Source organism: Halichoeres trimaculatus, unplaced genomic scaffold (assembly GCF_033239565.1).
Source record: "Halichoeres trimaculatus isolate MK-OKI-2021-1 unplaced genomic scaffold, fHalTri1.1 fHalTri1_scaffold_10, whole genome shotgun sequence".
Lineage (NCBI taxonomy): Eukaryota > Metazoa > Chordata > Actinopteri > Labriformes > Labridae > Halichoeres > Halichoeres trimaculatus.
In genome coordinates, this window is record NW_027437187.1 from 32,155,777 (window position 1) to 32,180,661 (window position 24,885).

Below are 24,885 nucleotides of genomic sequence, written 5' to 3' on the forward strand. Positions count from 1 at the left end.
CCTCGCAATGTCACAGCCCTTTGTGCTCTGATTGGTCAGTTCTGTCAGAGGGGCAGAGGGGGTAGAGCCAGGGGGCGTTTTTTGCAGCATGGCAGTATTTACAAAATCACCATATTGGATGGAGCAGACCGAGCGAGTTTGCTGTTTGCCAAAACTTCACCTTAAGGCATTGATAGCACTCATAAAATGGCAGAGTGTAGGATACGCCCTTTGTATTGGACCCCGAGTCAGCCCCGGACGGTTCTGCAGCTCAGGAGGAAGAAAATCCACCTCGACACAGATCATCTCAGGACGCTTCAGTGTGGTGAGTCAAACCGGTACTGTAACATGTATAGTTTATACGTGGAAATAAAGGCAGACTTCACCAATAAACTATTTCTACAACAGGGCTCCATCCTGCTCCTTCACTTTTCTCTGTCTGTTTTATCCATCACGCTGAAAGTGTAGTCTAAAGATCACCTCTACCGTCAGTTCATCACTATGTTATTACCGCAGCATTATTGTGGTCCAGGTTCACAGTGCATGTCAGAACAAGCATGCAAATATCACAGTCTCACAAGTATTACGTCTGCTAAAACTACAATGTTTTAACTGCATTCACCATGTAAAGCCGAGCTGGTCAACAGAGCAGAGTCCCTGCACTCAGTCAAGTTAGCCAGAGCTGGTAGGGAGCTGTATTTATACTCGGCTCTTGGTGGGTGTATCCCTTGGTGGCGGTTGTGTGACTAACTGACATCACAGAGGAGGAGCTGCTTTATCAGATTACTCTAATAAAAAGAAAGGTACCTCATGTCGTCACGATGGTCGAAATCTTGCGGCCAACTGGCAATGACCTATTTTCAGAGGCATCAAATCTTGTTCTGTGATATCAGAAAAAATACAATATCTCATTTTTGAAAATTCAGGGGGCGTAAGGTCTTGTTTTCAAAATTACTATATTATATGTAAGTATTAAATCAGGGATCAGCATGATATGTCCCCTTTAAATTGCTACTTCTTAGCTTCCAGTTCAGGTCGACCAGGACCGGATTGATTTACAGCACGTCTAGGTCTCTATGACAACACCACTCTGACTGACATAGTTAAGTAGTGAGAAGAGATAAAACACAGAGATCTGTGTTTTTCTCTGATAAAAAGTAATTTCTATGACTGATTTTGTAGTGATGGTGGACACTGGAGCCTAACTGTCAGACAGAAAAAGGACAGAAGAGCAGAAGAAAGATAAACGGGAGAGTGATAGTGCACGAGCGAAAGGCTAATTAGCCTTTAGCTCGGCTAAGCTGTTTGTGCTAATGTTGATTCCAACCCACAGTCAGCAGTTATTCTGCAGTGGTCTGTTCAAACTTGAGAGTTTATCAATAAAATGAAGAGTGAGGTTACGTTAGCTCCGCTTGGTAGATAGTTGGCAGGACATAACCAGGATTTACTAACGTTACACATTACAGACATGTCTTAGAGCACCGGGCTGCCAGCTGTACTAAATATAAACGGCTACTAAGCTACTTACAAACTGACAGTGTTCACTTGTTGTCACGTTAGCCAACGGCTACGTCGGAGCACTGGGCCAACATATAGCCGACTGCTACAACGTTTGCTTGACGTCACGTTTCAACCGTAGCGCTACATAACTGTTCTGATAAATACCTTACCTCTGCGCGTTGTATCCAGTTGTATCCAGTAAAAAGTTGTCTTGAAGAAAGAAAATCTGTTTTGATCTGATCTCTTTTTCATTCCAAAATAAACACACACCTCACTAAAAGTCATTTATCACATTGTGCAGAGACTCCAGGCCACAAGGTGGCGAGGGAGTGCAATCAAAACAGATCCTCCTGATAGCATCTTAAAACATTTGGACACTCCTGTCATTAATCTTAAACTCATACTGTTTTTGAGGCGTCATCCAGTTTTCCTGCTCTCCTAAATAAAATCCCATTCTTACATTTGACACATGACAAATTCTGAACAGTTTTTTAATTAATTTGTAGAAAAACTTAAAATACAAAAAGACGCACAGTGCAGAATAAAAAACCCCAAAAAGTAAATATGAGTATTGAGATGATGATTTTTCTTTTTCCTTGACTGATGTGAAAAAGAAAGTTTGAATATAACTACGATCATTACATCTATTTTCTCCATCTCAGAGCATTTGAGAGAGTGAATGAGTGATGCATTACATTTTATAAAGATGTAAAAAAAAAAAAACAACATGACATGACAAACACTTCAGAATATTTCACAGTATCAGAGAGAAAAACTGAGTGAGAGGTGGGAATGAGCTACAGTTAGAGGACAAATCAGACTGGATCCACTAACTAAACCTTACAGTGCCCTTTAGCAAGGCACTTAACTCACTAGAGCTTCAGAAACCCGTCAGAAGGAGTTTTTCTAGCAGCAGATTATCAGGTAGAGTCTTTCAGAGGTGGAGAAAAAACTTCAAAGTAGCTACAGCTAAAGCTAACCTCTCCAGCAGACTGTGAATCAGTCTACCGATAACAGTAAACGCCAAATTTCATGTACGCAGGGAGGAAGCCAAAACTTCGCACCCCCGGCTCTGGTGGCCCGCAGTTAGCTCGGGGTCTTGTGATTGGATAACGGACGCTCCCATCGGCCAACCAGCCAGCATCGCAGCGGTCCAATCCCATCAGCCTCCAGGCAGCGTACAGCTGGCCCACTTTGGCGATCTGACTTCCATCTCTGATACAAGCCTGGAACGCCTCAGTGAAGTTGAGCTTAGCCGACTGTTCCAAGAAGTACACGATCCCTGGAAAGAGAGTGAAAGAGACAGAGCTATGAAGTGAAAAACTGAAGCATCCCACTCATCCTTCCTGGTGGGACAGGCTTTAAACAAAGTGTCCACTAGAGGGCAGAGTGAAAAAATTCACCCAAGAAAAATAGCAGAAAGGTTTTGAAAACAACCATGGAGAAGATTTTGATTCTTCACAGTATCTCATAAAAGGTCAAATCTGTGAAACCAGCAACCTCCATGACACGAGAATGAGAAAATCTTTTGCCTCAAAACCTTCCATCATTTTCCAGGAATCCTTCTTTGTTGTGTTTTGCTAATCGGGCTTGAACAGTTGACTTCACTGCCCCGTGATTCTGCATTTGTTCTCCATCAGTGAGCCTCTAAAAATGTGCAGAAATACAGATTAAATAAAGGCAGAAAGTGCTGTGGCCCCGAAGACCAACAGCACAAACATTTTACTTTACCCCCCCAAAAGTTCACTAGACATCAATAAAATTCCACTACATGGAAGAAAAAGCACTGGTTGCTTAAGTTTGATACTGAATATGAAAACAATTTGCATAATCCCCCCCAAAAACATTGGCAGCATTAAAGTATATCTTGATGCCTATACATTTTTTAAAGGACAAAAATATTTTAAATGATACAAATATATGACGCCCTAAAGTTTATTTCTTGACACATTCCATTTTAAGATTTTTAAATTAAATAATTTGAACAAATATGTATGAACTTTTCCAAGTAAATATGTTTTTTTTTTTTGCATTTAAAAAATTTTTCCTCCACATTTAAATTTTTGTAAAGCAAACAATTTGAACAAAATGTTTATACATTTTTCCAAATAAATAATTTTTTTATTTTGAAAAATTTTCCTCCACGTTGTGATTTTTTAAGTAAATAATATGAAAAAATTCCACATAAATATATATTTTTTGCATTTAATTTTTTTTTCTCAACATTGTGATTTTTTTTTTAATTTTGTGATCCTTTTCAATGAAAATGCGACTTTTGTTTTTTTGCAAAACCCTGTAACTATATGTTTTTTTTTTTTTTTGTTTTTTTTTGGTGGATTAAATACTTGCTCTTTGTGAAATGTTATAAAGTACACATGTGTCTCAGTGTTTAAGATATTTCGGTGTTTGGTCAAAACTTTTTTGTGATTATGACATTTTAGCAGTTGACCTTCTGGGCCACCGTACTGAAGGCATCTGAAGGTAACCATACGTGTAGTGGTGGTACAGCATACATGAGTGTAATGGCTCATAATTTTTACTACACTTAGCTCCAAACAGCTCTTTTTCTGTTTATTATAACTGTGGTGACCAGAGAGTGGGTCTCAGCCCCCTGGTGGACAGTGAAAATACAACAAGCAGGTCCAACAAAGCAGAAAACTGAAATCTTATCAAGTGTTTTTGTCTTATTTTCAGTAGAAAATGTTTTTTTATACTTAGTATGAGACACATTCACCTGACCAGTCCAGAAAAATGTCTTGTTTCAAGTTGTTTAAAGACAAAAATGAGGTCTGAATTGCGTGTAACAAGTTTTAAATGGAACAAGATAAAAGTTTCTTGTATTGAGACATTTTACAATTTTTAAGAAGCTTTTCTAGCAAATTTCCCTTGTTTCATAGGCAGATTTATTATACTTGTTACCAGCAATTCAGACTTAATATTGTCTAGAAATAACTTGAAATAAGACATTTTTCTGGAATGGTCGGGTGAACAAGGCTCACATCAAGTGAAAAAAAAAAAAGTATTTTTACTTAATATGAGACAAAAACACTTGATAAGAGTTTAGTTTTTGCTGTGCAGGAGCTTATTTGTAGCAAAGTATAAGAATTTTTCAGTTTGTCATTCTACTGATTTTCTCTTAGTTTTTGCTTTATGAATCTAATGTATGCATTAATCAGTCATACAGTCTATTTATTGTCATCTATGTTATTTCTTTTCTTACTAATTTAGAAGCCAGTTTCCGAAAAACTTATAAAAGCACAAACTGACCTTTAACAGACGCAGAGAAGCAGAAAGCATCATACTGGTGGATCAAGCGATGTCGCTGTCCATAGCTGCGCACGCCAGGCGCCAAGTCGATGCCCCCGCAGCCTTCACGAGGGGCAGTGATTGGATAATGCACCGTGCCGTCAGCCAACCAGCCGGCGTTACACCAGTCCAGACCCTCCTCCCAGGCTGTGAAGAGCTGCTCAAAGGTAGCCAGGGTGGCATCCTGGTCCTGGCAAGCTTGCTGGGCCGCGAAGAAATTGAAATGGTAGCGCCCTCTGTGGGAGTGGTAGGGGAACACTACGCCTGTGTGGAAAAGATCAGGAGCAAAACAGTTTGTTTTCATGTCTTTACAGATCAGTTATGTTCTATTTCTTGATTTATAACAATATATAGAGGGTGTTAGAGAGTGAACAAAAGCTACTTGGTCACAACAATCAGCTACCTGCAAAACTGCAGTTCTTTAAGTGGCCACTTGGGGGTGATACCAAAAGTGAGTCAATTCTTATTAAACCCTGTATTAAAATGCATATCTCTGCAGCTGAATATCACAAACTTAGAACCTGATACAGAAACAGTTTCTGTCTCTTTTTGTTTCTTTTAAGAAAAATATAAGAACCAGATTTTAAAAAAACTAAGGGGATTTCATTCAATCACAGAATAGTTTACCCTCAATTATTAAACACATTTCTCACCCCGAAGCTCCAGCTCCACCGTCGCACTCTCGTCCTCCAGGCCGTCAATCACCTCACACCGGTACCTTCCCGTGTCGTTGAGCCTTAGCTCATTGATCACCAGTGACAGATCACCCGGCACCGAGCGTCGCAGGCGAACCCGACCCTTAAAGCCACCGTAGCTGCGGTGACGGTTACCCATCGCAACCATGACCTCGGTTTCGCTGGTGGACGCCAACGGGGAAACGGGAGCGTTGATGGAGTTGGCAGGTATCCAGGACCATTTGACCCTCGTCCTGCGTGGCGTGCTCAGCTCGGGCTCATAGTGGAAGTGACAGGGGAGGGTGACGCTGCTCCCCCTGGTGGCTGAGACTGCAGGCTGCGGGGATTCCACGTAGAGACGAACGCCATTGAAATAGACTAGAAGAGAAGAACCATGACATGTCAATATATTTAAAGGTCCCACTTTATGCAAAAAATCACTTTATTAAGTCTTTTAGTGAAATTTGTGGGTCTTTGGCTTTCCTCCCAGCCCACAAAATTTGATATTTAATTACAAAACCTGTACTTAGTAGTGCTTGTGAATGTAAAATCCCGACCTAAAACAAGCTGTTTGGATTTTGGGGGTTTGCCGACGTCAGTGATTCCCTTTTTTTTACCAATTAGGAGCAAGTCTAACCTGATTGGTCCACTGGAGTAGATATCCCCTCTCCCTCTCCCTGCCCACTCCCCTCCCCACTGCTGGAGGGGCAGAGAATGCCAAAGTTGAAGAGCCATCACTGCCTTGTTTTTGGCTGTAAACAGCCACATAGTTCCATGCACAAGCTTCCCATCTCAGAGGAAGACAAGACTAAGTGGCTAGAGTTCATTTATCAAGGAAATGTGCCATCAACACTCAGTAAAACTGTGCATGTGTGTGCTAGTCACTTCACGGCTGACTGCTTTTCCAACTTTGGACAGTCCAACAGAGGGCTAGAGAATAGACTGGTCCTGAATCCAGACACATTACCAACCATCCTCCAACAAACCTCGGGACCTGGAAATGTGAGTATTTTAAATGCTGTGTGCTGTGGAGCAGATGTAAGAGCTTTTCCTCAGTGTCCCCCCTGTCTCTGTGTTAGCTTCAGGATGCTAACTTTAGCTGCTGTTAGCCTGTTGTTTTAGCCTGTAATGTTACGGTAAACGAGCTTCGCTGTTTTCTAAACATTGTGCACTCGGAGCTCGTGGCGCCGCTCTCAGTGACACTGAAGAGTGGGGCAGTATCAGCGGTGGCTCATTTACATATGAAGGTCACGCCCACTAAATCAGAGTGTTCTGAACAGAGGGGCTATGAGAGCCTGGAAATAATGCTGCTGTGCTTGATTAAAGCACACTTTAAAGGATGTCACACAATAAGGAGAGTAGAAAAACTTATAAAACAGCTCAGAGTTTAGTTTTACTCTGTTAGAGTCAAAAACATGCTGTATTTAAGACTTTTTTCCCCCAATTACCCTGTATTTTACCTTTTTTTTATTATAAATTAAGTTTCTTAAGAGTTTGGACACATGTTAAAAATCCTTGTGCAGAAGCTACAGCGTTTTGCGTTTAAAACAAAATAATCCAAGTAAAAAAAATAATAATTCCGTATAAAAATAATGTGTTCTTAAAAATAGATAAATAAATAAATATATATATATATATATATATATATATATATATATATATATATATATATATATATATATATATATATATATATATATATATATATATATATATATAAAGACTTACTTTCTCCGTTTCCGTTCCCGTTGCTGATGTCCTGGTAGTGGAAACCGTTGTTATAGACCGGGATCCTGCTCTGACCTCCGGGCAGCAGCAGGTACAGGAAAACGGCCAGCAGGGGGCGCAGTAGACTCAGCATGATGCTGTCCTCTGGCAGGAACAAGGGTCAGAATAAAAACAGGTTTTTATTGTATTCAACTGTCATAAATACCAGCAGGAGGGGAGGGGTGAGGAGGAATAACAGACTGGAGAGTTTCCATTGTTTGGACTGAAGACACGATGATTTTACAGCAGAAAATACTCTGATACAGTCCCAGAAATGACAAAATATCTAAAAGAAAGCTTCATACATGCGAGGTTTATGAGGTTAAGATTTAAAAAAATGCAAATTAATCCGTTTTACTTCATTGTGGGAAGCTACCTCTTAACGTTATTTTAGGTTTCACTATAAGTTTTTACTTTTGAACATGCAGAATCTACAAAACGTTTAAGAAAGTGCATAAACTTCCGTGAATTGTGATTAATTAATGGAAAAATTAGGATCAGTGTCTTTAATTTAGGTATCACCCCATTTTAATCACCAGAAAACGTCGCAAACATTCCCTTTTCTCCCTAGTTTTAACCTCTCTCTTCCAGAGTATGTGAATCCAAACTTTCTAATAAAGAAGTAGCGTTTATTTCTAAAGCGTGTCTGCTGCCTTGTAAAAACATTAGTTCAATTAAAGCCTCTTTCTGTTTCTACCGCTGCTTTAAAAATTCAACCGCACACTCTGCGTCAAACCGAAGATACAGGCGCTATCTTCGCCTTGAATCCGCTTTATGAGCGTCTAATTTTCACGTCTGGGTCTGAAGTTGTTAAAAAGTCACTCACAGAGAAAAGCAGTTGTCCGCCCAGCGTGTCTTCAGCTCATCCTCTCCTCATCCTCTGCCGCAGCTCCGCTCACAGCACCGAACAGTGCAAGGGCTCGGAGGTGCGTCTGTGGTGACGTCACGCGTTCGAAGGCGAAGTAAAGGCATCTCTCCAGGTTACGTCATCATCATACACGCGTTTATCTAACAGATGTGCATCATTTTTTTTGTCTTCTTAAACTGCGATCCTGCAAACATAAATAAATAAATAAATAAATAAATAAATAAATAAATAAATAAATAAAATAAAATAAAATAAAATAAAATAAATAAAATTCTGGGTTTAAAACAATTAATGTGCCCAAGATGGCTTAAAAAAAACATAATCATCTTTGCATTTTCCCCAAAGACAAAACCCATATTATGAGAAAATAAACTTTACTGCATGTGAGTCTGTAACAACTTTATGTTAGCTAAAGTGTGGAAGTTTTCTGAGCATAATATTCTTGCATTTTGTCCGTTCTGCATGATGGTGACCTCCATGGAAGTAAACCCACCTTGTTAGAGGTATAAAAGAGACTCTCAGATACTAACACAGGACTCCATCTTGCACACAGATGCAGCCTGGTTTCTGTTGCATCATTGTCTAAAGTTAATGGGGGTCAGGTCAGACCAGTTGACCCTTCTCTTGACCTGGACTCACTCTATTAAAATAGTACTGAAGCCAAACCAATGATCTGTCTCCTGACTCTGACTCTGCATGAATTAACATCGACACAGCAGCAGCTCCATCTGTGCAATGCTTGTTTGTACTTAAGTTGTAAATTAAAGTACTGACTACATGAGGAGTAGAATCCTTGTTTTTTTACCAGGTGTAAGTCTGTTAAACAGCTGTACAAAATCCTCATTGGAGTTTACAGTGCAGGTGTATTTTAGTGCCTTTTCTGAAGACTCTTGTCCAGGATGTTTTTAAAACATAAAAACTTACCTTTTCTTGATAACTTTGGAGTAAATCTTTCATTTCATTTAAAAATGTTTGACGCTGAAAATAATATCAAAACCTGAGATTAAAAGAACAAAACAAAAGTTATTCTTATGAACTACTTTAATGACACCATTAGCTGTTAAAGCAACCATAACTTTTTTCACTGGTTAATAAAAGACAGTATTTAATATTAATTCCTCTGTACGACCTACAAAACCAAAATGAGACCAGAGGTAACAGACTGGCCGTTTTTCTTTTTTAAGTTATTTTAAACGCCTTTCACCCCTGCCTCAATAGCTTGTGTCAAACAAGGTGATGTATTAGCTGAGTTGCTCCTGTATATGAGAATCTCTTAATAGATTATAGACTGCTTCATTTTTTACTAGAAATTAAGACATACATGCTGTAAAATCCTTTTATACCATACCATACCATACCATACCAACTTTATTCATAAAGCACTTTTAAATACAAACCACAGCTGTAAACACAGTGCGGTACAGGTAGATAGAAATAAAATGATAAAAACAGATAAGAAAAAAAAGACGCATAAAAGAAAACATACTAAAAACAATTAAAAGAAAATAAAAGAGAATAAGACCAGGCAAAGAAACTAAGTCTCACTGAGGATAAAAGCCACAGAATAAAAAAGGGTTTTAAGTCGCTTTTTGAAAGTGGATAGTGAAGGGGCCTCTCTAATGTGCAAGGGAAGACTGTTCCAAGATTAGAGAGCAACATTAGAGAAAACCCTGTCCCCTCTGAGCTTCTTGCTGGACCTCGGTACCTGCAGGAGCAGCTGGTCAGAGGGACCGAGAGGGTGAGTAAGGGTTCAGAAGGGTGAAGACGCTCAGAGAGGTAAGGCGGGGCGAAACCATTCAAACCTTTAAAAACAAACATAAGAATTCTAAATTCAACTCCAAAAGTCACAGGCAGCCAGTGAAATGAAGCCGTGCAGCTGCAGACGGAAGAGCAGGGACTGACTCAGTCCAACATAAAGTGCGTTACAGTAATCCAAACGTGATGAAATAAAAGTAGCATGGAAAAGTGATTGAAACAGTTAGTCCTTAGAAATCGATTGCATAATATATGAACATGGTCTCTGTGACATCACTTATTTGTTTCTAATAGAGAGTTTTAAAGCCTATTGTTGTTGGAAGCCATGTTGGAAATGCTGACTCAGCATGGCTTTGCTGCAAGGATCTGGCATTTTTTGCTTGAACGTTGGCTTTTAAAGTAATTTGCTCCTTTAAAACAGTTAACTTGCCACCATATCAAACCTGGGGTCCAGTTTAATTATCTAGGGTTACACATATGAAGAAGATATGGTAGCTGCAACCTTATCTAGCTATAATAAATGTACGCCATATTACCCAAAGGTTAATGTTATCTTACTACAAACAGACATTTTGAGCCTAGTTTCCCCAAATTCTCACTGTGACTAAGTTTGAAATAAACAAACCATCTTCTTTTGTGCAGGGAAATCAGTCAACAGGGTCTTCCAAGCAAAAATGAAAGACTGGAATGATGGATTTGTTTTGGTTTGGCTTCAGCATCTTTACACAAGGTAAAACAATGGATTAGTACGGTTAGGTTACCCCAAATAAGTATAAGTCTTCTTAAAAGTCGTCTGAACCATTTTACAGCTGCCAGCTCCTCTGCTCCCGGTATGTTGAGGCTAACAGAACATTTTTCATACCTCAGTTTGACCGTGGCCTCCAGTAACAGCAAATGCTTTATATGAACCCATATTTCAGTCAGTAGCTGAAATAAATACTGCCCTGATGAAAAACAAGAGCACTTCCAGCTCTCCACTGGGGCATAAGGGAATGTGCTGCCCCTGAATATCTGACTGAAGTTTGTATATCTGTGTGCAGATGGAAGCTGCCCTCCTGACACTGACACAAAGTGAATCCTAAATCTGACACTAAAGAGGCACAGCGCTGGAGTTTTCCATACTTAAAGTCCAGAGTCTCTCTGAGTCCTGCACGCGATGCTTTCCTCTGTGGTCAGCCCTTTGCAGCCACTCTTGTTCTTTTTCGTGTGACATGACTGACACCCGGGCGACATAACAGAAACCAAAGACCACCACAGTCTCAGCAGGATGGGGGATGTGCTGCTCGGTTTGGGGATGTTGAGGGAACAGCTGGCTTGAAAGCCCAGAGAGGAAAACCAGGATGTCAAGGGTTCCATTTTTAATCTCTCCTGTGGTGAACAATCAAGAACAGCGAGCATTCTGGGTGAACAATTTGTTTGTAAACAGCATTCCTACATCCATGCTCTTCCTTTTTGACACTAAGACGATCTGCATTAGACAGAATTCAAACAGCTGTCAGCGAGCATCTGTCTTAAAACCACTTCAAGGAACTTCATTTGCTCTGGTTTTGGAAATAAAGGATTATGTAAAGTCCGTCCAAGCTACAACTTCCAGGGATGAAATCTGAAGCTAATGTGAAGTGCAAAATAAAAATTTTTTTAAAAAAACTGCAGTTCCTCAAGTGTCCACTAGAGCCATGCTTTAAAACCCACAACATCCAAATAAACAATGAGTGAAAATACAGCTTGGTTTAAGCTTTCTTAGCTTTTTTTTTTTTAAAAAAAACTCTGTTATGTCTCTTTTCAAAACTCATATTATTATGAATGTTTAATCTTAAAGGTGTTTTAATTATATCAACGAAACTAGACTACTGACCACGTAGGTCAGTGTCTTACATTATTATTCATAGAAACTCAGACATGCTGTTGTTTTTAAGACATTTCTGGCCTGCAAACTCATTTCTCTTATACCCTTTTAAGGTGGGAGAGAATAGACTGTATAATGTATCGATGCAGTCTCTGGGATATAGTCCATTTGTTTTTGATACAGAGTTTTATCATATCTAAGAAAATTCACAAGTTTAATGACTCAGACAACAGGAAGTGTGTAATTTCTGTTATGTGCAAATTTGTGTTGTTTGTTTTGTCAGATTGTGAAGACTTGTAAGCAGCAGGTGAGTCCAGAACAAATTTCCCTAGGGGGACAATAAAGTATATTGTATCGTATCCTAAGTTGTGAAAAAAAATTCCCCTCTTTATATTGTGTGCAGACATAGAAATAAGCTTTGAACCAAGCTGTAAATATGTTCATAAATGCTGTAAAAATCACCTTTGTGGACTGAGTATGAACTTGTTTACTGGTGTTTCTACAGCCAGCTCCAGGTGGACACTCCAGGAACTGCACCTTTAGAACTTCCAGGTGAGATTCATAGTTTCAGACCAGGGGGTTGCTGCTCGGTGAATTCCAATGCAATAAGTGCATAACCTGGAGCGTGGCCAAGCTGGCTCGCCAACTTTTTTTTTGTCATACTTGGGTAAAATAAAGAAGACATTTCCTAGCATGAAAGTATCTCATTATTTGACTTGTGATACTTTGACATATTTGGCAAATATTTCTTTCTGGTTTTAGTAGAATAGTTTACTGAAAAAGAAAAAAAAAATCAGGCGTTCTGGAACTTCTGCTTCACTTTTTTCATGGACTGTATTTTAAACAGGGACATAGCCTCTACGACGTCACCCGTCTGTTCCTGATACAGTGAAATGAAGCCAATCGGCGGACGCAGCCACAGTGGTTATGATGCCGGCTTTGAGTTGCCCTTTCAAACAGCTACAGGGTGCCTGTCAGTCATGTGACCTGAGCTGTGTCTCTGATTGGACAATCAAATGATCCCAGTAACCTCTAAACTACAGAGTTAGAAACAAATTTACTCACAGTACAAGGTGTGTTGATAGTGAAATCAGCGTTTCACACCTGAACCGTTTTTGTAACCAGGCTGTAAATACACCTTTTAAAGCCGTAAAAATCTGTTTTTTGGCTTGATGTTTAGGTGACTTCTGGTCTCTATAAGAATATATAGCTTATGCTTTTCCTAACAATGATATACAAATGTGCTTTACTAACTTTGTCGTACAGATGTGCTCATTGTGTTGGTATGCATTGCAGGATACTTGAGGGGGGCTGGGGGCTCCTGGGGTTTTATGGAGCGCCCAGAGTAGGAAGCGACCACAAATGAAGTTAATACTTATGCCCAATAATGAAAAGAATCAATTGTGCGTGTGGGTAACTCAACTAATTAAAGTTAGTAATTTACTTTTGTGGAGGTTAGGAATATGTTTCAGTTAACACAACTAAGATGAATGAAGAGAACAGAGGACGATGTGTGTAAAAGTTTCTCTGCAGATAAGTGAAGTAGGGGGGCCGATCACCCACTTGATGAATGCCAGTCGGAGATTGCAGACAGAGACAGAAGACAGCCAATAAGAGGGGAGACAACACCCGAAGAGCCAATGAGAAGACGACTCAACCTACATTGTTTAAAAAAACTATGTTAGCCACTATATATTGGCGCTGAGATAGAGAGACAAGGTAGGTCTCATGAGCCATCTCTGCAAGACGTAGTGAACACAGAAATGAAGCTGCACCGGAGATCTCCACAAGTGCATATTTTTGATGTATTGTTAATAAAGTTGTGTTAAGCTGAAGACCAGGACGCCTCCTCATCCTTCCCCATCAACAAACTGTTCTGCCCTTTAGCACATAGGCTTCATTTTTCTAAACCAGATGTTTCCTCTTGGCATGGATAGGTTGACCAAGCATTTCCAATATGGCGGCTTCCATAGATTAGTTTCTGAGTCTTTAGTCAGGGCGCAGGTTGGCATTTTTAAAAACATACCACAACCTCACATCTCCTGCCTCTCTTCAGTTGTCCTATCAATAAAGTCAAAAATTCCTGTAAAATTACTGAAGAAAACATAAATCCATCACCTACTTTCTGGTTTTTACTACATAATGAAACAGAAAAAGTTTTGTTAAACCAAACCCTTGATCCCTGGAAGTACTCAGTCACAGCAGCTCTTAAAGCTCAGTCATTCAGTGAGGTAACAATAGCACACTAGCATGCTAACATGTGGATGCTTTGCATGTCTAAGTCACCATAATGAGTTTGTTGGCAAGCTAACATTCACTTACTTTTCTTCTCATCATTCAAACCCACAACTACAGGCTGACTGTGACCTCCAAAGATACGAGTGTACGTGCTGTGGGCATGCAGAGGGTGATTCAGGGCACAGACACATCACTGCAGATAAAAAAAAAAGGAAGCATTGTTTTGAGATGTGTCACATGAGGTTATATGTTCTTGTTTCAAAAGCTCCATCTGAGGTTTGAGTTGAAGTTTTTGAATATTTTCATCTTCGTTCATGCTCTTTGACACTAAACTATGAATGGGAATGGATTCTTTTCAGTAAACCACCTCACTCTCCACTGAAACTGGAGCTCTCTCTTGAGTTTCTTATCTTGTATTCACGTTTCAGTGAGAAAGTGAGGCTCATCTTTTCCAAATGACACCAAACTTCATCACCTTTTTCCAAATAGGGCCTCATAAAACTTTAAGAGGCAGCCAGATTAGCCATCAACAGCTCTTAAAACCTCTCCTCAGAGAGTGTTAGCGTCTGCAGCCCCCGCTCTCAGCCGCTGTGACAGCCGCTTCCCCTCCCTCTGTTTCTCTAAGCCATTATCTCTCCCTGCGTTTGAAGAGACCAGACCGGTGCTCTTCCCAAAGCCCCCAGATGAAAGGTTTTGGCCTGGGGCCCCAAATACCAGCAGCCCCTGTGAACTGCTGGGTGGCTGCAGCGATGGAGGGGTGTAATTTCTACAAGACAGCAACACTGAGTCCCAGAGAGGAGAGCAGAGCAGAGCAGAGCGAGGAGCGGAGACACGACATGAAAGACGAGGGATGACTGAGTGTGAGTGTGTGTGTCTGTGTGGTTTGATTGTGTCACTGTGAGCCATGGTCACACACTCTCATTAGTGGAAACTCATCATGAAGAGGATACAAGGTCACAAAAGGTGAGTGTGTGTATGTGTGTGTGTCACACACTGATTAGAGAGGAAAGGAGAGTGAACTGCAGGCTGGAGTGTAAAATGAGCTGTAATAACAAACAAAAACTACAATTTTCATTTTCTGCAACGCAAAGATGCAACTTAAGCAACAACTAAACACACAAAATGATCATTTAGGGGAAATTTTACGATTGTTAGCGTGCAAAAGCATCTCATTACTTCTAAATTTAACCGTTTCCAGAATTTTTTTTAACAGAAACGACAAACTATTCCCCCTATCTTCTGTCTTTTAAGTAAGAAAGTAAGTTTTTCAGCCTATCCTGCAGATGAAGAGCTGAGAAAAGTCCTGAAATATCAACAAAAACAAGCTGAAAGTGTCGTTAAGCTCCACTGATGTGAGATAAGTTAGGATGCTTTTACCGTCCCTACAGGGATTTTTCTCTGGACTCAGTCCAACTTCAGTAAAGAACAAGAACCAGAGAATATTTCCACTGGAATTACAAAAACACAGTTTACTATACGAACACAAACACACTGCGACATATTGTCCTAACGATAGCCCAGACTGCAGGAAACAGTCTGTTATTACAGGAGGAAGCTTGTTTCTCTTCCCGTGTTACATAATTCACCCCATCCATCCATTTTTATCCACTTATCTGAGACCCCAGTGTTAGCGTCTCTACACTGGTTACCTATAAAATCTAAAATAGTTTAAAATTCTTCTTCTAACTTAAAAAGCGCTCAATGGCATCAGGCCATCCTATCTTTAAGAGTTAATTGTGCTATATTATCAGTCTAGGTCACTGCGTTCTCAGCATGCAGGTCTGCTCATTGTACCTAGAGTCTCTAAAAGTAGTATGGGAGGTCGAGCCTTTAGTTATCAGGCTCCTCTTCTTTGGACTTAAGTACCAGTTGAGGTCTGGGGGCAGACATGGTCTCAACCTTTAAGAGTAGACTTAAAACTTTCCTTTTTGATAAAACTTATAGTTAGAGCTGGATCAGGTCTGAGCCAGCGCTTAATCATGCTGCCATAGGTTTAGACTGTCAAGGGGAACTGACACACGTAGCTCCTGTTTCCTTCTCTCTATAGCCATGTTTCCAAGCCAGATGCAGCTGTTAAGCAGTGAGACACAGTTTACCCTGCTAATAAATCCAACAAAGAAGAAAAACGCAACACAGTAAACAAAGAGCATAGATGGAAGACATGCAGCATTTTGTCCTCTCTGTGATTGGCATGTAGCTCTTTGATACGAAGAACAATCAAATATGTTTCAGAGAAGTCTGTGTGCCACCAGAAGAAATGTAGCCGACCAATCAACAGTGTTGTTGTTGTGTTGCGGTGTTGTAGCTCCACCTTCCAAGAGCAGATCTGTTCAGTCTGGCACCCACACGAAAGGGTCCCAAAAATGGGATGGCTCATCTCGGTTATTTGGGGATCTATCCCGGGATAAGTCGGTGGAAACGCCACAAAATGCGCGCCGTACCGAGACGAACCGAACCGGTCTGCTTGGTGGAAACGCGGCTTATCTGTCAGTCTAACTTCTAATCTTAATGTCCTATTATAGTTACTGACCATACACCTTTCTGGGAACACAGTCGAGGCAGATGTCTGTTTCTGTCCGAGGTTTTTGCCCGGTAAAGGGAAGTCTTAACATTTGATATGATTTAGCGCTATACAAATAAAGATTGATTGATTGATTGATTGATTGATTGTCTGGATTCAGCAGCAATTTAAAGAGGTTTTTCAACCAGAGGAAGAAGGGCCTACATGTAGTTCTCAGGTAGTAAATTTAACCCTGAAAATAGGTCTATATGTCAGGCAGACATAGATGTCTTGGAATTTAGGAAGATGACCCCCAGCTGTGATGGACTTGGTTTAGTACCTCCTAAACAATGGTCTTCTTTGAGCCTGATAGTGTGAATGTGTCTCTGTCAGCTCCTGCTGTTCCAGTTTAAAGAGTGACCCTGTAAACTGGGGACCATCAGCTGAACGTGTCAGTGGATATCCTGTTTTCAACACATTTAGTTTGAGTTAAGTTTAATTTCATGTATGTGTCTAAATATTCTCATCAGATAAATGTTTAATGATGAAAGCCAATAAGCCAGAAGAAGTGGATCTCTGCCATCTTGAGGCTACAGAGATCAGTCAAGGCTGCTTCCGCTTTTCTATCCATAATTTGGGATTATGAGCGAGTATCTTAATGTCTATCGACCTGTGTAAAGTGGTTAGCTTTCAAACATGCCAGGCAAAAGATCTACAAGACTCCTGAATCAGGGAGACGAGGACTCAGGATCCTGTACGGTGGCATGAGAAGCCAAAGTCTAAGGAATAATAACGACCAAAAGTGTCTCTCAAATTGCTTAAGCTCTTTCATTTCAGTCAGAGCAAACAATGCACGCCTCCTCACAGTTTGTTTGAGCCAGAAGCAGAACTATGAAGTTGTCCTTCAGTGTATAAATCGACTCTTTCAAACCTTTTTCCTTCACAGAAACAACAAAGGATTTCCCCTCTCCTCCTCCTGCGTGTCATCCCTGAGGAGCTTCCCCTCGTGTCGCTGCATACCTGATCTGAAATAGCCGTTGTTTTCCGAAAGTGGATCCTTCCTGTTCGAGCCCTCCACGGTGCCCCCAGTTTCCTGCCTCCTTAGTTTGTCCAAGAAGTCCAAGAGGAAAGCAAACAGGGAGAAACCCCGTCAGTGGGGCAGTCAGTGGGTTACATTATGCATACTTTTTACCTTTTCTCTTTCCTTTTCTCGTCTTTTACAAAGCTGTTATTAATTTCAGGTTATAAGACACACCATTTATAAGGTTGTAGAATAATCAAACTGCAGCTATACAACGATTAACAGGGACTGATACACTCTTAAACTGATTTTATTTGATTTTCTTGTAAAAATCATCTTCTTTATTCACTGATAACTGATGATCGAATTGCTTGATTTATTCAAGTTTTTTCTTGCCAGTCCCAAGACTAAGATTTGCTTCCTGTCGCCAAAGTTCAGCTTAAAATTGGGGAAACTCTCCTTCAACCTTGAATCTGCTGCAGGAGGTTTTAAGTCTGAGGGAGCTTAAGTGGATTAAAGGAGTCTGAGGAGGATGCCTCAGGTTGTAGATGCTTTGACAGATGACTTACAGTCAAATTTGAATTTTCAGAATCGAGAAACAGAGTCATTTCAACAGGTTTGAAAAAAGTAAAGAGTAATACAGATCAGGAATGAAAATCAGCAGCTTCATCACAATAATCTGAATTTTTTGACCAATATAAAAATAAAGATTAATATTAAGAAACTTTTTTTTTTTTACTTCTCTTCTTTAAACCACATTTTAATCAAATTCAACAATTTCTTTATTAGTAAGACAGGTAAGATTGACAGAAAACATAAGAGGCCTTTATCTACAGTAGGTGGGGCACAGGGTCTGAGCACTGAGCTGAACCAGCGCCCCAAATCCACTTAAATATTAGCATCAATTTTAGATCTCATTCAATATTTAACCTCTCATGTATTATGGATCTGCTCTCAGAATGTGGCTTTCATTTATTATTTTACGTATAAGCTGCTCCAAACAAATCACCCCTTTGTAAATGAAAGATTTTGTTTCCTTCTTCTTTAAATCTCACATTATCGGTTTGATTCAAATCAGAAAAAACGCAACAGATGTGATCAATACATTTTAGGAAACAAGAAAAGCTTGTGATGTTACTTTTAGTGAGATGAAGCTGCTGGATGGATGATGCTTCTTTTATGAAGTATTGGAAAAGTTGGAGGTTGCAGCTTCATACACACTTTAAACCCCAACGTTCAAATTACTCCATTACATTAAGCCAGGGGTGGCCAACCTGCGGCTCGGGAGCTGCATGTGGCTATTTGTCTTTCGGTGTGCGGCTCATCGATCCACTCATAAAAAAAATATATATAGTTATATATAGTAAGTAGCGGTGTGCCGATCAATCTAAAACATTGATACATTGATGTCAACGTTGGGATCAGTATTGATCAATGTTTGGGTGTACAGACTGACACTTAAGTTTCAGTTTCTCTTCTCTGGTACAAATTTAAACACAGTAACAAACACAATTTGTCTCACTTTAAAAATTGGAAATGTATTGATTTTAACATGTGGCTCCCCGTAATACCACGGTCATTTTTGTGGCTCTTGGTCTCTGACTGGTTGGCCACCTCTGGATTAAGCTATGAAAACTTGAAATTTGTTAGTAAGTTCAATTTACTTAAACTTCTGAGTTTACAGTGTTGAAACTGATGATTTCTGAGTAGATTTAACTTTTGTTATTGTTTAAGTAAGCACAACTTAAAATCATTAGTTTCTGTGACTGTGTTTTGTAACCCTGAGTGAGGAGGGGACGCAGTCGATATGAGACCCTGCTCAGGTTGTCTGTGCTTCACATGACACGGACTTTTTGTCTGTACTCCACGTGGTGTGGACTGGCTGTCTGTGTAAAAAATGATTAAATATATCTTTTTACATTTTGAAACTTGGCCTAAATAGCATGATAGTCCAGTCGAACGTTTCATTTTAAAATATATTAACCATTAGGCACATTGCAAAAGTCAACAGGTACAAGACCCCGTACCATGGAGCACAGACCATCAGTCAGCGCCGTGGGGCTCAGACAACCTGTTCCCCCTGAAGAACAATATTTCAATGTACAGTAGGGTCTCATATCTACAGCCTTCCCTCCTCACTCATGATTTTTAAAGTTATGAAATTAGAGCTGATTTTTGTTGTGACTGCGTTTGTAACCATGAGTGAGCGCAGTGGATATGAGACCCTGCTGTTCTTTGAAATGTTACTTAATTTAGATGTTCCGATCTGCTTCAATTTTTTATTATTACATTTACTGAATTAATGAGGCTAATTTATTGATATCACATCTTTCAGTTTAGAGTACGATCAGCTTATTGTGTTTTACAGTGATATGGAATGTTTTTTTTTAATTTTGTTTTTTAATTTGTAACAAATAAGCATCAGGTTTGATCTTGAGTTAAATTTACTTAAGTTTCATATTTCATTACTTTGTTTTTTTTAAAGGTAACCGGTGTACAAGCATTTTTCAAGTCAACTCAACTTATCCGGGTTTACAGTGTAGAGTGGCAGCGTAAAGACTCAAACCCATCCCTGGAGAACAAGAGGGAAAACAAGATCTCGGTTCAGAGGGGACAGAGAAGAGAAAGCTGTCATTAGACCCTCAACACTCTGACTGCCAGCGTCTCCTGAGGGTAAACAGCTGGTGAGATCATCCGACAACTGTTGTCTTACACGATAATTACCCGTTGTTCACTGATGGAGAACAAAAAGTGACGTCATCCTGTGGAGCAGCAGCTTTTTTTCCCCCTCACATACATGGACTGAGCTGGAACACACAAAGAGAAAGACGCCTCTCATTATATAACATGGAAGTGTTTTTCCTCATGGTTGCATGTTTGAAAACTCACCGCTGCAGACAGTGACCTTCAGATTTTACTGAGACAGACGGGTGAAGGTAGTTTTAGGAGACTGTATAAAGAGAGATTAGGCCCCCTGGGTGTTTGAATGCTAAACAGGCAAAACGACCCTCAGTGCTTTCCCTCTTTTTGATCTTCCACCTTTTTAAATGGAAAGCAGCTCCAATTAATTCAACCAAGTAAGAAATATATTAACCAAAATATTCCATCCAGTGCTCAACCATTTCTGTGCAATCAAAGAGTCTGTTCAATTATGTTTTTAAGTCTTTATTTATTCTTATTTTAAGATACAAAGGCCAAACATAAAGAAATCCTCTTAGAAACACAACACTGGAATAAAAAAAATCTAATCCAGTCAAAAGTCTATGAGGTCAACAGTCTGTAGAGCAAGAAATGAACTTAAAATACCATAAACATCTTTTTTTTTTTAATCAATAATAGAAAACCTGGACATGAGGGGAACAAGATTTCTACAACACTGTGAATGTTGATGAACAAAAAACAAAAACTAGATCACTGATAAATCTAAACTGGTCCAACTTGGACAGAGAAACACTGGTCAGGTCACAGAAAACGCATGCAGACTTCAGAAAAATAAAGGTGACTGCTGATAGGATCGTCTGCAACAATAATAAATATTGTACAGTGTTTGACACCAACATCCATCCTCGACCTCTCAGTGGCACCGCGATCCCCTCATGCATTTTTAAAGGGACTTGAATTAATATTCATTGTTATCAAAACTAACACAGCATAATATTGCACAAGCCCATAATACATAATTCATGGGGGTGGAGAGGTTTAGAGCGCTGTGACGGGGGAGGCAGAGGCAGAGATGATATGACGGTTGTGTCACATGTCCACTGAAAGCGTAAAATTCAGATTTAATTTGGTTTCTCTCCTACAGTCCTATCAGGAGGGGGGCCCAGCTTTTAACTGGAGGGGGTCTGCAGGAAACTAACACACACAGGATCAGTACGGGAGGGTGGGCTGTAGAAATGTGTTACTATTTACAATAAACAGAAATATCACGCAGAGCTCAGTCAGACAAACAAACAAACTGAGCCTGGAGCTTGTCTTTTTTTATTCTTACATGTAATCATTAATACTGTCTGTTTTTAAAAGCACAACACTGCTTTTTCTTTATAGTTTCTTGATATTTTGAATACCAAAACACAAACATCTAAGTGCCGTAAAAAAGAGAAATGTGTGAGCAATACTTTAGAAGCACGATGAAGGGAGTCAGTAGCATTTTCTGTACATTAGAGGAGATGAGCTCTGACCTGAGACAAAAACATCCATCATTTTTTTTCAACGTGAAGCCTCTACACTTCTGCTAATCTTGGACTAATTTTGGTTTAATACTGTTGTGGTCATTTGGATCAGATCTGAAGTGGAGGTATCCATCTGAAGTCTGTTAAAGACACGACTGATCAGCTTTAAACTCACCATAAACATGACATTTCTTTCTATAGGAGCTGACATACCTCTAAAAATGCAATCGAGCTACCAAAAACAACCATAGAGAGCTGTACTGTATTTTCTCATTCAATCTAAGACTGGGGAAAAAGTTTATGTGGGAAATATTCGTTCTGAGTTAACGACAGCAGCATGAGCGGATCTCTTTTCAAGTCTCTCTGTCTCTCAACAATGATCTCACGCGCTGTCTGTTTTCTGTTTATAGCCTCGTGCGTCTGTCACTGAGGGTGGTGCTCTAAACTTTCAGATCACATCTGTTTGGCAGATAAACCGGCTCACTGTGACGGTTCATTCACTGATTTCGTCCGTTCTATGTATTTCGTTAATCTTTTGTTCTGGGAGTAAGAGATTGAGCGTTGAGGAACTTTCTGAATTAAATTTAAAGAAACCCACGGATGGAAAAATGTGAAGGGGCGTTGGCACAAAGCAAGCTAATGACTTCACTGCGGAGCCTCCCAATGAGGCCGCTCACTCGGGGAACAGGCTGAGATGGGGCCTTTCGTCTCCTGTCACTTCATGCTTATGTTTAACTCAGTTTATACTTGAATACTGTACGACACATGAACTGAGAACTTTTGCTGCGAAAGGACAACTTCAAACACTGAGTCCATTACAATATTTTTTTCTAGCTATAACCCTCTGGAGATTTCTTGCTTCTTTTTATGGATTTGGAAAATATTCATGTGTAAGCCTCAATATGTCATCTGAAGATACTATATGGTCTGTGTCTCTGGGGAGGGTGAACTGTTCATGTATAGGAAGTGAGCAAGCTGTTAATTGGAGCATATATACATCACCAGTCGCTGAAATTTTCCAGGTAGAACTGATCTTGGACTGAAGTCCATGCAGCACCAGCTGAACAGCAGCAGTCCTGTCAGCGCTGACCTCTGATTGGTCAGAAAGTGGCGAGTCATTTCTTGAAATGATCACAGATTTGGTTCAGGTGGAGAAGATGAGTGATCCATCAGGACAGACACAACGAGGAGACACTGACAGCTGAATTTAATCAGGACCACAGCAACAGTGGTTGAGGGGAACACCTCCAACCTCCAAGCAGCCAGGTTGTGTGAGTGGTGGTGTGCTACTCTGGTGTTTGCTGCCCCCTAGGGGTGAGAGCAAGGCAGTGCAGGCGTGGCTTAGGAGGAGGGAGTAAAGAAAGGAAGGTGGGAAGAGGAGGTAGAGAAATTAGGACAAGAGGGAGGAGGTGGAATCAGGTTCAGGGTGGTGCTACTCGTCACAGCCCAGGAGCTCCATTCGCATGGTGATGCGCTCGTGCCACTCCCAGGGCAGGATGCGGATGAATCGGCCGTAGATTGGCGGCTCAAAGATGTTCTTTTTGTGGACGTTGTTGTCGCTGTTTCCAGGGAAAATCTAAAAGGAAGACAAAAGCTGATCAGTTCAATACCAAAAAAAAAAACAGACGCTCAAGTTATCAAGTTAAAAAAGGCTGTTGTAAAGTTTTTCTTCACAGTTTTTCCACTTTTCACTCCATATTTTTTTTACATTAATAGTTAAAAACCTATTCTCTAATTTGATTTTTTTCAGCAAGTACAGTTGAAACCAGAAGATTACTATCTTCTATATATAAAAGGCAAGACTATATAAAAAGGCACATGACCTTTTTTTTATCTCACCGTCTAACATTAAATCAGATTAGTTTTCCTGTTTTTGGTAACAAAATTATTTCTATTTGCTAAATGCCAGAATAATAAGAAAGACAAATTTTTAGACATTTTTTTAAACTTTCTTGAGAGTCAGAAGTTTACATACAAGAAGATTATGATGCCTTTAAACAATTTGGGCCCAGAGCCCAGATGATGATGGCATGTCTTTGGAAGCCCCTGAGAAGCAAGTATGAAAACACCATCCCATCTGTGAAGTATGGGGGTGGCAGTATCATCTTGTGGGGTTGTTTTGCTGCAGGAGGGACTGGTGCACTTCAACAAATAGATGGCATCATGAGGAAAGAACGTTATGTGGAAATACTGAAGCAACATCTCAAGACATCAGCCAGGAAGTTAAAGCTTGGCCGCAAATGGGTTTTCCAAATGGACAATGACCCTAAGCATAGTGCCAAACTGGCTACAAAGTGGCTTCAGAATAACAGTGTTTTGGAGTGGCCATCACAAAGCCCTGATCTTAATATCTAAATATAGGCATAGGCAATAAAGGCATGTGCGAGCAATGTGGCCTACAAACTTGGCTCAGTTATACCCAGAGTTGGGGTCCGTTACTCAAAAAAGTAAAGAGTTACCCGTTACTCATTACTATTGAAAAAAGTAGCGCCTTACACTACTTGATTACTCCATGGAAATAGTAAAGAAGTTACACTACTCGTTACACTACTTTATCCCCCTGATACATCTTTATATGCTTCAAGAGATTCGCGGTTGTGTTCCATGCAGTATTCAGCCTCTTATTTCCTGGGCATAACTTGCATTTTACGGTCACGCTCTTCTCCTTCTGCTCTACAAAATCCAAATAATGTGCATATGAACTGTCATAGTAAAATTGGTTGCCTTATATAAATCTGTGCCCCACTGACAACACTGCACTCCCTCCCACTGTAAATGCCCCTTTTAAAGGATAAGTTTGGTTTATACAGCTTTTAAATTGTTTATAGAATGAAGTAGAACAAAATACTCACCCAGAAGGCTTTCCTGATCCAAGCAGTGCTTCTGGAGATATTTAGATCAAAAATCATGCAGCGGACATCCGTATAATGGGATCCATCGGGTCAGAGACAGCGCCGCTCCTAAAACTGCATTAATCATCCAAAAACTCATGTTTTTTACCCAATATTCCATGGTCCGCTCCAAGTTAGTCCTCTGTTGCAGTCTGTGTCACTCCAGACAGCGCTGTGTGGCTGTAATGACCTCTGAACTGACGAAGACTTTGTTTACATTTGCCCCTCAAAGAAAGGAGTGCACTCTCCAGAGAGTAATGCGCATGCGCAGTACTCTCCAGAGAGTAATGCGCATGCGCAGTACTCTCTTCGTCGGTTCAGAGGTCATTACAGCCACACAGCGCTGTCTGGAGTGACACAGACTGCAA

The 24,885-nt window shown here is 40.1% G+C and overlaps 2 protein-coding genes across 2 annotated transcripts in view; both read right to left on the reverse strand.

Annotated features, from left to right (window-relative positions):
* Positions 1-2,004: 2,004 nt before the first annotated feature.
* On the reverse strand, positions 2,005-8,155 carry hapln3 (hyaluronan and proteoglycan link protein 3). Its single transcript, XM_074677937.1, has 5 exons — positions 8,053-8,155; positions 7,188-7,331; positions 5,439-5,837; positions 4,747-5,049; positions 2,005-2,761 (listed from the first exon to the last, which is right to left on the reverse strand). The coding sequence occupies exons 2-5, from the start codon at positions 7,318-7,320 to the stop codon at positions 2,484-2,486; spliced, it is 1,113 nt and encodes a 370-aa protein (XP_074534038.1). The 5' UTR covers positions 7,321-7,331; positions 8,053-8,155; the 3' UTR covers positions 2,005-2,483.
* Positions 8,156-20,701: 12,546 nt separating this feature from the next.
* Positions 20,702-24,885, reverse strand: part of mfge8b (milk fat globule EGF and factor V/VIII domain containing b) — a 30,785-nt gene continuing 26,601 nt past the window's right edge. Inside the window, exon 10 of the mRNA XM_074678083.1 lies at positions 20,702-23,202. Within this exon, the coding sequence (XP_074534184.1) occupies positions 23,059-23,202 (144 nt within the window). The 3' untranslated portion in view covers positions 20,702-23,058. The remainder of the gene's footprint in view (positions 23,203-24,885) is intronic.